The following is a 13,219-nucleotide window of genomic DNA, read 5'->3' on the forward strand; positions in this document are numbered from 1 at the left end:
GGCGCCAGCGGAAAACAGTGTGGACATGCAACTGCGCTTTTCATTAAAGTGCGTTAATTAAAGTGGTATAACTTCTGGCGCAAAAACTTGCCAGTGTAGACATACCCCAAATGACTGGCTGGGAAGGGCCCACTCAAGTTGGATGGCCCATCAGGGGGACACTTAACTCACAATGGACCATGGAAGACACCCATCTACATCTAATGGGCTTTCTTGTAAACTTTCTAACTAAAGTATGGGTAATGGCCTCTGCTGTGACTAAGCAAAGCATGCATGGACATGTGACTTGCCCATGTGATTGTTACTGGACTCGATCTTGGAATACCAGAGCATTTCCACTGAAAGGCGTGGGAACCAAGCTTGGAGACAAAGGGTTCCCACCATATGCAAAAGCTATTTAAGGCAGGGGAATGACTGTTCTACATCACTGTTCTACACTGACTCCCCACCCAAAGGAGACTCTTGGAAACACCTGAGAAACAAGGACTGAACTGGGAACAAGTGCTGGACCCAGGCTAGAGGGATTTCTAACCTGTGAAAGGAATACCCGGGGTTTTTAAGCTGCAAGCAAGGGCAGCTGGCCCCTTAAGAATCTCTGCAGCCAGCTTAAATCATTATTTAGGGTAAGAATTTGCTACTCGTATCCAATCTCTTTAGTATATTAAGCTTAGATTGCATTTTTGTTTATTTGATAGGTAACCTGCTTTGATCTGTTTACTATCCCTTATAATCACTTAAAATCTATCTTTTGTAGTTAATTTGCTTCTGCTTTATCACAAACCAGTGTGTGGGATTTATAACTTGAGGCAAAAAGCAGTTATATATATCCTCTCCACGAATTTCATGAGTTTACGCTGTACAGATCTCTGTGCAGTGCAAGACAGTATAATTTTGGGTTTGCACTTGGGAGGGGCGGGGGAGGGGTGCACTTGAGCAGCTGAGCAGTTCCTTAGCTGTAGCCTCCCCATGCAGAGCTAATCTCAGCAGTCTGTATGTACTGCAACTGGGTGTGTCCCTACCTGTATGTGTGCTGGAGTATGTGGCAAAGGGCTTGGCAGGCTGGTCACAGCAGTACAGTGTAAAGGGAGCCCAGGCTGGTGGGTCAGGGGGGCTCAGTGGTACCCCAGTTCCAGGTGGCACCCTGGGGGGAACCCATCACACCCACTTCTTAAAAAATCTAAATTTTAAGTGTTATAGTTGCCCATTTTAAATGGAGATTTCTTAAATCCACAAGGCCAAAATTTCAGAGATGAGCAAAAGTGTGCATGCCCACCGTATGCCATTATCATCATGTCCTGATGTACCAAGTGCAGGGGTTTTAAACACCCTGTCATCCAGTCCTGCTCAGAGCCATCAAGGCTCTCAAAGTGTATTCCATGGTTGCTTAAGATGAAAACTGCAGGAGTCTACAAACAAATAGGTTATTTTGAATACTGTGGCAGACAAATGCCTGCTATATACCAGCATTACAAGATTTGCATGTAAAAAGGGGGGGGGGTTATGTACACAATTAGACATATAATCAAATGTTCCATATTCAGAAAGAAGGTGCAAAGTTCACAAAACAAAGAATCAAACTTAAATATTGATGTATTTAAACAAAGAACTCAGATACTAGCCGATAAAATTATATTTATTGTTACTGCTGCTTACCACTCCTTTTAGGTTTATTTTTGCTGTATTTGAAAGTAAAACCCAAGAAGATGCATTGATGATGTAGTCATTAATTCAAGCAGTAGCCTGACAGCCTCAGTAATCATGTTCATGTATAGACATCTCTTTTTCTTTGTTTAGCTTAGGGGGTTCTAAAATTCGTTTTAGAATGTTACCAACACTATAGCAGAGTGTTCATGGACCACCTCCTCTCCTATTCACATTAGCAGATAGAAAGGGAGGTGATCGGTACAATCACATAACATACCTATAGCAATTACAAAAATTGTTTTCATGGAAAAGTAGCATCAGGCAAATATTTTCATCTGTCTTCATGCTATTTAGAAGTTAGAAACAAGGAGCAGCAACACTGTAACTAATCTCATCTCCGTCAACCACAAGCAAGTGCTCCACAGACCACAGCTCTAGAACTTCTCACTTAATGGAAAGAACTAAAGCCTCTCTAAATACAAGTTAAAACTGCCCCACCTTTACACAGCCCTCAAAAAGCTTTAGACACCATTTAAAGGTGACCAACAAGGTGCTTTATTTTTGATTGGGTTTATGCTCTTTATACACCATAAAGGAGCAAAAAGCAGTAAAAACGTTAAGGATTTTTTTTTAACATTACTTATTTTTACCTTCAAAATCAGGTTTATCAAATCTGGTCTTCCCTGGTTTTGTTGGAGAATCTTTGAAAAAAGTGTAATGGATCTTTATCTGAGCTGCAGGGGTGTACAGAGAGACCAGTGAGAGACAAAACATTCCCTCTTCTCATTAGGAAAAAGCCACCATAAGTAAGTATGTATATACCACTTTTCACATTCGATGCATTTCACAAACATTGACTAGTTAGCACTCAAAAAGACACTGGACGCATCATCATATTGTTAAGAAACTACTTTGATGCTTTGGATTTTCCTACCACTACATACGAATCGTATGCAATCTTCCTTCTCCTCAGAAGGAATCCCAATTGGGCAACACACATCATGGGACATTGCTACTTACAGCAGTGCCAAGTTAATCTCTCAGGGTTCTGCCAAATCAGGTTTTTTTTCAGTGTCTTTGGGGGTGGGGGGAGGAGGAGAGGAGCACGAATAGTGATGTTTGAGGACTCAAAACATTTTCTGCCGTGATTGACAAAACACCACCTAAGACCAGCCCTGGCTACTAAATCCTATAAGTGTGTAGTATTTAGAAATCATCAGATGTACACATCACCTCCTGTGTAGCTTCACTGGTGATAGCCATTATGGAGCTGATGCATAGCCAAGATGTGGGCATTTTTACCATTATGTCCTGATGTACCAAGTGCAGGGGTTTTAAACACCCTGTCATCCAGCCCTGCTCAGAGCCATCAAGGCTCTCAAAATGTATTCCATGGTTGCTTAAGATGAAAACTGCAGGAGTCTACATAAGACAACTCAGACAAAGCAGGTCATTGGCCGCAACTCAAAACGCAGACACAGCGAGTGCACGCCAAGTGATTCATAACTTCATCCTCTGCTACACAACAGACATAACCAAGGCAAAAATGCCCCGCAGCTAAACAAGTTCAACAACTTCCCCGTAAGAGCAGCACAGGTACAAAGGGCCGGGCCTGGCAGGTGTTTCTGGAAAGTATTTTTCAAATTCACGTTCCGTTATTCGGCATGTTTAGGCCAGGATCCCAGCACGCGTCACGCGGATACGTGCCGGGCGCGGAGGCTCGCTCCACACCCCACCCCGGCCCCTCCCCCGGAGAGTCGGGGTGCGGGGCCCCCCCACACTCCAGCAGCTTTAGCTCAACCGGCCTCAGTTTCCCGGAGCGTCTCTCCCAGCCAGACCCGCCCCCAACCCCGGGTGACCCCGCCACGCTCCCCTACGGCAGCCCGGGCCGGCTCGGACTCTCGCCACGGCAGCGCTCAGGCAGGAAGCCCCCTCGGCTGGCCCGGGGCGGCGGCACCGTGATGAGGTGGCGGCCGGTCCTGTCCCCGCAGCGGCCGGGGAGAGGCGGGAGCCGCAGGCGCTGCCTGGGGCACCGCGGAGGCGGGAGGTTTGGCCGCATCCAGCCCCCCCCCCAGGCTCGTTGGGGGGTGTGGGCGTGAGGACACCCAGCCCCAGCGGGGCCCCGGAGCAAACCCCCCGGCAAAGCCCGGGCCTCCGCTTACCTCCTGCCGAGCAGCAGTGGTTGGGGCCGAGCGGAATGCAGCGTCGGTTGCCCCGGGAGCCCGTGAAGCAGGCGCGCCTGCGCACTGAAGCGGGGGAAGGGGGATTCCGGGTCCCGAAGCCCAGCCAGTTCCACTCAGCTGAGCCGCCGCCGCCTCGCCCCACGTGACCCCGCTCCCTGGCGTATCTGCTCTGCCGCTCTCAGCTGGGGCACGCGCCCGCCCAGAATGGAGCTTTGCCGCCCCTGCGACGTGCAGGCGGCAGGGCCACGGGCCAATTAGCGACAGCACCGGGGGGGAGGGGCTATCAACATGAGTGTGCGCGTGTCCCAGCGCCGTCCTGCAGACCTCTGCCTTCTCGCGCCGTGTGCTGCGGGCAAGCCGCGGTGTGTTCAGCGCCGCCGCCGCTGCTGCTGCTGCTGCAAACTGATGTCTGTCTCCGTGCATTACGGCTGTTAACGCGTGTGTCTCCCAGTGCATCGCTACTTATCCCGGAGTGGGTGTCTGTCTGCCTGTCCGAGACTGTTCATGACTGCTGCAGGTCCGCTCTCTGGACACAAAATGTGTCTATGTCCATTTCAGTATTTCTGCAAAGTACCAAAGTTCAGGGGGTTTGTGGGGCCGGGACGGGCAGAGAGACAGGTAACGACGCTCTCTCCTCTGTGCTTGTAATAACAGCCATTCTAGGGGTTGTATTTGTTTTAGCAGGAACGTAGCTCCCACATTAGTTCTCTCACTGGTGATGGGGAGTTTGCGCAAGGGCAATGGGTAGGTTGCTTGCTGTGGCCTTTGTGTAATTATTTAAACTTTTAGTTGTTATATCGTTAGTGATGGGCCTTGCTGCCTTCCTGGTAATTCTGGAAAAATATGCTCTTCTTCAGCACCACCACTGTTTCTGCCCGTAGTTTCTCATTCTTCTCCGTTCCCCCTTTTCTCTTTCTTTCTCTTGTCTCCTCTCCACCTGGTATTTCCCTCCCTGCAGCAGCTCCTAATCCTCCTTCCCATTTGTAAAAGTAGCCACTGGAATCCGAGGATTCTGATCCCACTGTCTTGTATCTTTTGCAGCCTTGACTCAGTTGACCGTACTGTGCCCAGCAAATAAAGTTCATTTTCTTACCAACACTCCTGTGTTACACACTTTTTCTATGTCATAGATTTCACTCCCACTCATTTCCTCATCCCCATCTGTTACAGGCAATAAAATGTTTTAATGCTTACATTTTTAGTGTCATCATTTGTTATGCTTTATTAACACCCAATGAGATGAAAAGTAGGTAATGGTAGAGTTCACACTTTTCAGAGGTGTTCGTTCAGAGTGTCTACACTTGGTTCATACTGTGAAAGTTATCTTTGCATCCATTGGGGGCTTGAATTTTTTTAAATGAAAACTTAGATTCTATAGAATCTGAACTTGTCAAGCAAGCCAGGTAAATACCTCAAGTTAGCTGGATGTTTCACACCACTGGTTTAGAGTTCAGTAAAGCTAGTTAGTTATTATTTATTTGCATTATGATAGTGCCCACAGGCCCCACCTGAGACTGGAGCCCCATTTTGCTAGGCACTGTACATACACATAATAAGAGACAGTCCCTGCCCCAAATATCTTTCAGTTTAGACAAGACATTCAAAAGATGAAAGGGGAAACAGGCACAGAGAGGTGAAATTATTTACCCACGTTGACACGGCAGGGCCGTGACAGCAGTAGAAATACAGCCCAGGTCTCCTGAGTCTCAGTCCAATGTTCTGTAAATGAAACCTGCTCAGGCCTCTTTATTTTAATGTAGATTTTTTAAACCAATAAATGATCAGATTTTTGTCAAGAATGGATTTCATTACATTTAGGTGGAGGGCCATTTTGATATTTACCTTGTTTTTACATTTACATTTGTGTGACATCACACAATTGGGTATTTTGCATAATAGTCAACACAACTAGCAGTCATTGCTAGAAAATGATATGCTAGCACAGTGATCTAGGGGTAGGGAAAGCCTTGCTACGGTGGGCAGGCACATGCTCTCTGATCAGCCTATAGGCTTCTTGCATCCAACACAGCTAAGAGAATGTGGTTTGACTTCTGCATCTCTTACAACAAATGGCCTGGAAAGATATGTCAACATATTTTAATTAGGTGTGACTTTTGTGTTTCTCATTGTTATTTAAAAAAATTTGGACACAGAACTGAAATCTGTTCCCTTCACCATGCACACACACTGATTTTTGATTCCAAGTTTTTTTAAGTATTTATTTAGAAAACATACACAGAATTGCATAGGCTATGCAAATATATATACGTTTTAAAGTTATAGGTCAAATTTCAAGCCTAATTCTTCTTGATAATGTTGCTTTTTCACATCAGCAATTGAGTCAATGTTGGAAAACTTTATGGGTCAGATTCTACCACCCAGATACACACTTGCAATTCTCACTCAAGTTAGTACGGTTAATGTTCACTCCTTCACTGCTGCACAAATATGCCTATTTCAGCTGCTGCAGTTTTCTAAAGAACCACTCATTTGAATAGCATGTCAGGATAACTGTGACCCAGCTATATTTTAATAATATCTTTCCTGAACATATGGTATCTGGGAACTAAGATTTAAAGATGTTAAAATACATTCATCCTAAATTAAGTCAGGTTTCCCCTCCATTACTCTTTGTTATGTTCCTTCTTCGATGTCTTAATTCAACTTTGGATAAGGGCAAGATAAACATGTTAGTGTTTGTCCCCATAAAAATATTTTCTTCCTCAATCCATGATATCTTTGCTGCACATAACAGAAGGAGCTTTTCCAGTTAAGAGGAATCTCCTTTCTGGCACCAGAAAGATTTAACTGCTTCTTCCCCCCTCCAAAAAATAAACCCTTCTTCTTTATGTTCTCAAAATAAAATCTTAAGCTAGAGCCTCTTACAACATTAAACCAAATCCAGCAATTGACTGACTGCTCAGGTGGCAGAAAAATCTTTACTGGGAGGTGGTGTCACTTTAACTGATAATTCAGCCGTTCCATTTCAGCCTGTGACACAGATCACTCCGGCATTCTGAACAAACCACTACCAAAACCTTAGTCAGCCCTAAAGAAACAAAAGGGGTTTTATTTGGCTGTTGCCCACTGCAGGCAGGATACCGCCTGCCTCTACAGGCAAGTCATCAGTAGCAAATCAAAAGGACAATAGTCCCACATCAGATCTATCTTCTCTGAGGGAGGCTCTGGCAGGCAGCCTTCTTTTATGCCATTTCCTGCCCCAGCTAAGCCTCTCCCACAGAATGAGATCTGAAAGTCTGCTCTCCTTCCTAGTCAGTCCCTAGCTGAGCTGTGATCCACACCTCCCCCCTTACCTCCCTTCCCCACAAGCCTGAGCCCTATGGTAGGTGTAGCAGAGTGGGGCTGAGTCCACAGCCGCTCATTAACCTTTTCCTGGCACCTGTGTTGTACACGCTATCAAACCGCTCCAGAAAAGAGGGTCCTGATAATATGGAAATACATTTCAGAACAGTAGGTGGAATCTGTGAAAGGACTTAGGCATTACAAGGCTGAGCATCATGTTGCCTAGATAATCACAGGAAACTGCGATCCACAAAGCTGAGTTAGGCGCCTGGGCTCCGTATACAGTGGATGGGAAGAGATAGGCCTCAGACAGCCATCTACAAAACCAGCACGCTAGGCAAGGAGCCACCTAAGCTAGCCATTGTGAGATGCCGACAACAGGGATGTGTGCTAATCCCCATCCCCTCTGTCAGCGATAAGTGCCTAAGTCCAGGCTGCAGGGAAGCACATAGTTCTGTTTAGCAATCTACGAATGGGAACCTGCTGCCTCTAGTCAGACAGCATAGGCTCCTAGAGATGTTTCATGAGGGAATAAGTTAGGAACCTGCCTCAGACCACACAAAAAAGGGGTAGGTAGCACCTACTTTAACTGTTGGTCTAGTGGTTAGTGCACCCCCCTGGGCTATTGGAGACCCAGGTTCAATGCCCCCCACCCTGCTAGGGGGCAACAATGGATTTGGATGGAGGAGGCTATAGGATATGCTGATATGCTGTTCATGCTCTCTGTATGTGTGTATATATATCTCCTTAATATATGTTTCACTCTATATGCATCCGAAGAAGTGGGCTGTAGCCCACGAAAGCTTATGCTCTAATACATTTGTTAGTCTCTAAGGTGCCACAAGTACTCCTGTTCTTTTTGCGGATACAGACTAACACGGCTGCTACTCTGAAATCTTTCAAAATACAGTCACAGATTGGGTAAAATCTGGATGGGTGGCAACCCTGACAGTTTGGTTTTTGGCTTCTGTGTCCAGGTGCCATTTAGGGTTGCCAGGTGTCCAGTTTTCGACCAAAAAGTCAGATAAAAAAGGGGACCTGGCTGTGTCCGGTCAGACACCAAAAGTCCAGTTACCGTGAGGCGAGGGTAGGTGCTGGGTAATTAATCCATACCAGCCCTGCTCAGCCGGGGCTGACTCCTACCTACAGGCAGGCTCCTTGTCAGGCTGCAGCAGCTCTTGTGACATACCCAGAGCAGAGGGAGCCCAGGAGGATGGCGGGGGGACAGAGGGTGGTGGAGATGATCCAGCGAGAGAAGGGGAGAGGAGCAAGCGACAGGAGCGGGACCTTGGGGGAAAGAGGGGGAGAAGGGGGTGGGGCTTTGGGGGAAGGGGTGGGGCAGGGAGCAGGGCCTCAGGGATCTGGTTACCAGCAATTAGAAAGGTGGCAACCCTAGTCACAAATGTCTGTACCTGTCTGACTGCAGGATTTAGAAATAATTCACATTCTGTCATCATATAATGGACTGGAGGACTAAAGAACATGGATAGTGGCGCATATAATGAGCTCTCACATTAAAGATTCAAAACACAAGAAAAATACGTATTCAATACCATCGTAAATAGAGTACACTCAACAGTTCTTTTATTTCAGTTTTATTGTAAGTAGTTTAGGGTCATTCAATCAATTTTACAGAAACAAGATATAAAGATAATTTATTTTTAAAAGCACTTTCTTGCCTATGTGAATGACACCAAGTTAGTAACTAAAATAATAATTTTAAAGATTTTATTTAATTATCACCATTTTTGCTGTATGTTTACCTTTTGCATTTCACTCACCTCTGATAATGACACTAGACCGGTTAGTGAGTATGCCCTAACAGAATACTGTTGTGTCTGTGTTCTGAGCTTTGTAGAGGAATTAAAAACAAAACAAAACAGAAATCCTGATATATTTTCAGTGCTAAAACAAAAAAAACTCTTATTTTCTATTCAGCGTAGGCGTTGATAAAAATAGCAACAATCTATTTTGTTTTAAACCAAAGTTTACAGGCCCAATCCTGCTTCAATTTAAGTTAATAAAGAATTCTGTCATTGATATCCATAGCCTAAATTTGAGGCTTCCGCTACTTGAGAATGATCATCAAATCAGGCCTTGTAAGAACATTCAAGTCAATGGAAAGGCCCCTACTGACTTGAATAAGAGCTGGATCAGGCACTGAATGGCAAAAACCTGCATCATTGTTATATTTATCACTTATATAGCACCGTAGATATTCGTGGTACTTTGATGCAGGCAAAGACAAATTCCCTGCTCTGAAGAGCTTTAAAGAACGATTGATAAGATTATGCAAGTTTCAAATAATCACAATAAAGAAGAGTTAAGAAGCATACAAAACAAGCAGCAAATACCATTTTTTGCATAGCAGTGACATTTTGAAAGGGCAGAGTTTCTCTAGCTGCTGCTCTCTCACTCAATGATATAGTCATTATTTCTCCTCTAGACTAGTCACCATGTTTCTGCTGCAGTCAAAAGCCAATACATGCCTAACAATGTTTGTATCATTTGAGTTGCCATTAAAAACATCTCATAGTGTAGAACCACTCCCTTCAGTGTTTCTGTATCAAACCAGTGTACATTAGCATATATGATTTGTCAGCCTGATTTGCCTATGTGCCACTCCAGTTTTCTATTGATTTGAATGGAGTTACAATGATGTAAAACAGAAGTAATACAGTAGTGAACCAGGCCGCATGTGTCAAACAGTAACTGTGGCTGGTGGGAACAGTCTTAGCAATAGCTCAGTCTGAGATGTATGCATTCTTAGGGGTTGTTTTGTTTTCTGTATTTCTTGCTTCATCCACATTTTGCTGTGTGTTATTTAGCATCTGCTGGCAATTTGCTGTCTCTCAGAATGAATCACTTTGTATGGGTCATCCTAAGTTGTTCAAGCTCTGGTTTGTCTGGTGACATCCATCTTGTTTACAGGAAAGTTGTTAGCATTGCCAGAGTGAAAACTTACTCACATTGCCTCCAAACAGGGCCCAATTTAACTACCATTTAAGTCACTGGGAGTCTTTCCATTGTTTTTAATGGGAGCTGCATGGGGCCACTGGATCCCTGTTCAATAAGAAGCATCAAAGTACCAGCAAATGATTTAAACATTTTAAACTTTTCTTTCTTGAATATATTTCTGTACAATTTCATTAAAAATAGCTGGTATTTATGTTTTTCCATATTCCCAAATTTGTCAATTTATACCCTGGAAATATGTTATGAGCCTAATTCTTTTAATTGGACAATAATCCTCTGAACTATCAGAGGAAAATCCAGAGGACTTCTCCCCTAGGTAAAGCAAGTAGAATTTGGCCTTGAGGGTCTTAAAATCAATTTTAAAACATTCCATAGAAATGTACAAAATTCAAAGGTATGAGTTATCCAAATACCAGTAACCACACACACACACACACACACACACACACACACACACACACACACACACACGTTAAAAATGGTTAAGCTTGTGTTACAAATCAACAGAAGACATTTTGAACTCATTGTTCTTTTCACCTTGCTTCTAGGCATCCACTTTTCAACTTCTGCCATTTTTGTGCAAAGATATCGAAGTAGCCAAAGATCTGAGACTCCTTAGCACAAACTTGAATCACTGACTTATGTATGAATATTGCAATGCTGTAAAGCATGATGGTTAGTATGCATTGGTCTAACCCTTCTACATAGCCCTATACAATATCAATGCATGCCTTTTGCAGAGTAGTACATATGATGCTTCTTGACAGGATATATCATAAGATCTTCTAATCACGCCTGTCATTGTGCCATTGTATTTTATCAAAGCCTGAATCACTGGCCAGCCAGATACATTCTAAAGAATATTTAGAAGCAACTGCAATGTATTTAATCAATGATGTTAAGATATGAATGTACACTAAAAAAAACCCACAACCCATTGCGTGTGAAGCCATTACAAGGGTAATAAGCAGAATTAGGAGGTCTTTCTATAAACATATTATGGAGATGCTAAACCCCATGGAAGTTCAACACAAGATCGATATCTATTTCATAATAAAATCATTGTTACACCCATACAGTGACATCATAGTTTTATTCAGGTGTTTGTTTCCTCTGATTTCTCTCCCTGTCTAATCAAGCTTCCTGTGGGATGAAGAATTATTTCTGGTACTGTTGACTTCACATCAGTCTCCTTTACTGCTTGCCCGCTACCATCTCGATCATCTCCCTCTTCCACAATCAGGATTTCATTTGGATCAGGTGTCTCTTCTGTAGCAATAATCTCTTCTGCATGTGGCTTAACAAAATCTGATTTAGGAGAAGTAATATAGATTCTCACATATTTACTCTGTTTGACATAACACAAAGGCATGTAGAGTGTTGATTTGTTTTAACTTTTGTTTATGACCTTTTGCTCTTCCTTTCCCTCTTCCCACACCTATTTAAGGAGATTCTGCACTAGAACTTATGATGTTGTAATTTTATATATAGAGCCTAGAGTGAGCTTGTCCCTGTACGGACATATAAGTAAACAGGTCCACGCCTAAAGAGTTTTTATATTAAGGGACTAGGGGCAACTCTATGTTTTTTGCCGCCCCAAGCACAGCAGTCAGGCGAATTTGGCGGCGTTTCCGCGGGTGATCTGTCCCGCCGCCAAATTGCTGCCCGACTCCCGCCCTCACGGCGGCCGGCACGCCGCCTCCCGCGGCTTGCCGCCCCAGGCACGCGCTTACTGCGTTGGTGGCCGGAGCCGCCCCTTAAAGGGACAGAACCTGCAAACATTTACTCACAGAAGAAAATTGGCCAAGATTTTCTAAAGTGACTAGTGATTTTGGGTGCTCAACTTGAGACACCAAAAGGGGCCTGATTTTCCGAAAGTGTGGAGCACCCAGCCCTCTGAAAACCAGGCATCTCAAGTTAGGCATGCTAAACACTTGTCACTTTTGAAAATCTTGCCCATGATATGTATATGTGGTTTAAGAACTCACATCTAGGAAGTAATGATCTGCATGGACTTCTAAGAGCATAATGTCAGACTTATTTTTCTTCTTGGAGCTGCACCCATATAAATGAAGGAACTCTTACCTTCTTTCTCCCCTTCATTGTGATAATTACTTGTGGCAGTTGCTTTTTTCCTTTTAGCTATAGTCATTGTATTTAGATTAGGTCCCTGCACATCAGCATCATGCATAACCATGCCAATCTGTGCCGTCGCAGGAGTCACAATCACCTATACCAAAGCAAGAACAAAGAATGCACAAGCAAGAAATGCAGATGCATCAGAAATTTCCTTTTAAACAGCAGTGATAGAACCCCTATAATCGTATATTTAGAAATGGGTATCAGCCTAAATTCTTCATCCAGATATACATACACAATGTCTGTTGAAGTGAAGAGGCACAGACTCGGGCCCATTATTTAGTAGATGATCAGTGTATCTAATGAATGCTCTCCATTACACCATTCATAATGGGAATATTCCCCTGTAGCTCTGTCAAATATATGGAGGAATGATGGGGACAGATTTTTGGAGAGAAAACAAAATTCTGCAAGAAAAATGAAACTATTAAAAATATACTTGCAAGAAATAAGAAAGATTAGTTAATCTACTACTCCAATGAGAAATGGCCAAACTATGCTCTCAGCTACACCTCTGAAATCCTATTGATTTCACTGATGATGCAAAAGTGTAACTTGGAGCAGGTTTAGTCAATTGTGGTTTATAATTATAGTGTAAATTCTGGGCCTAAAATGGAATGACCGAATTATCAGCTTTCAATTGGCTTCATATCATATTAAGTGAAAGTATCAAATTCATTGGCAACATTTGTATTTAAATTTCAGAAGGTTAATCATGGCATATTAAACAATGAGGCTACTTTCCCTGCTTTGAAAATAAAAAGTAAGAAGCACTTTTACTTTAAAAAGAAGAACAGGAGTACTTGTGGCACCTTAGAGACTAACAAATTTATTAGAGCATAAGCTTTCGTGGACTACAGCCCACTTCAAAGCTTATGCTCTAATAAATTTGTTAGTCTCTAAGGTGCCACAAGTACTCCTGTTCTTCTTTTTGCGGATACAGACTAACACGGCTGCTACTCTGAAACCCACTT

General features: G+C 43.5%; 2 protein-coding genes across 5 annotated transcripts in view; both read right to left on the reverse strand.

Annotated features, from left to right (window-relative positions):
* The window catches only part of LPIN2 (lipin 2), a 75,552-nt gene extending 70,594 nt beyond the window's left edge, over nucleotides 1-4,958 (reverse strand). Inside the window, 1 exon segment of the mRNA XM_054019066.1 lies at nucleotides 3,807-4,958. Coding sequence (XP_053875041.1) covers nucleotides 3,807-4,283 — 477 coding nt within the window. The 5' untranslated portion in view covers nucleotides 4,284-4,958.
* A 3,734-nt stretch (nucleotides 4,959-8,692) lies between these two features.
* MYOM1 (myomesin 1) overlaps nucleotides 8,693-13,219 on the reverse strand; it is a 107,383-nt gene continuing 102,856 nt past the window's right edge. For all 4 annotated transcript variants that reach the window (XM_054017452.1, XM_054017451.1, XM_054017448.1 and 1 more), the window contains 2 exons: nucleotides 12,192-12,336; nucleotides 8,693-11,414 (listed from right to left, as the gene is read on the reverse strand). In XM_054017452.1, coding sequence (XP_053873427.1) covers nucleotides 11,203-11,414; nucleotides 12,192-12,336 — 357 coding nt within the window. In that variant the 3' untranslated portion in view covers nucleotides 8,693-11,202. The remainder of the gene's footprint in view (nucleotides 11,415-12,191; nucleotides 12,337-13,219) is intronic.

The sequence above is a fragment of the Malaclemys terrapin genome, chromosome 2 (genome assembly GCF_027887155.1).
Source record: "Malaclemys terrapin pileata isolate rMalTer1 chromosome 2, rMalTer1.hap1, whole genome shotgun sequence".
Lineage (NCBI taxonomy): Eukaryota > Metazoa > Chordata > Testudines > Emydidae > Malaclemys > Malaclemys terrapin.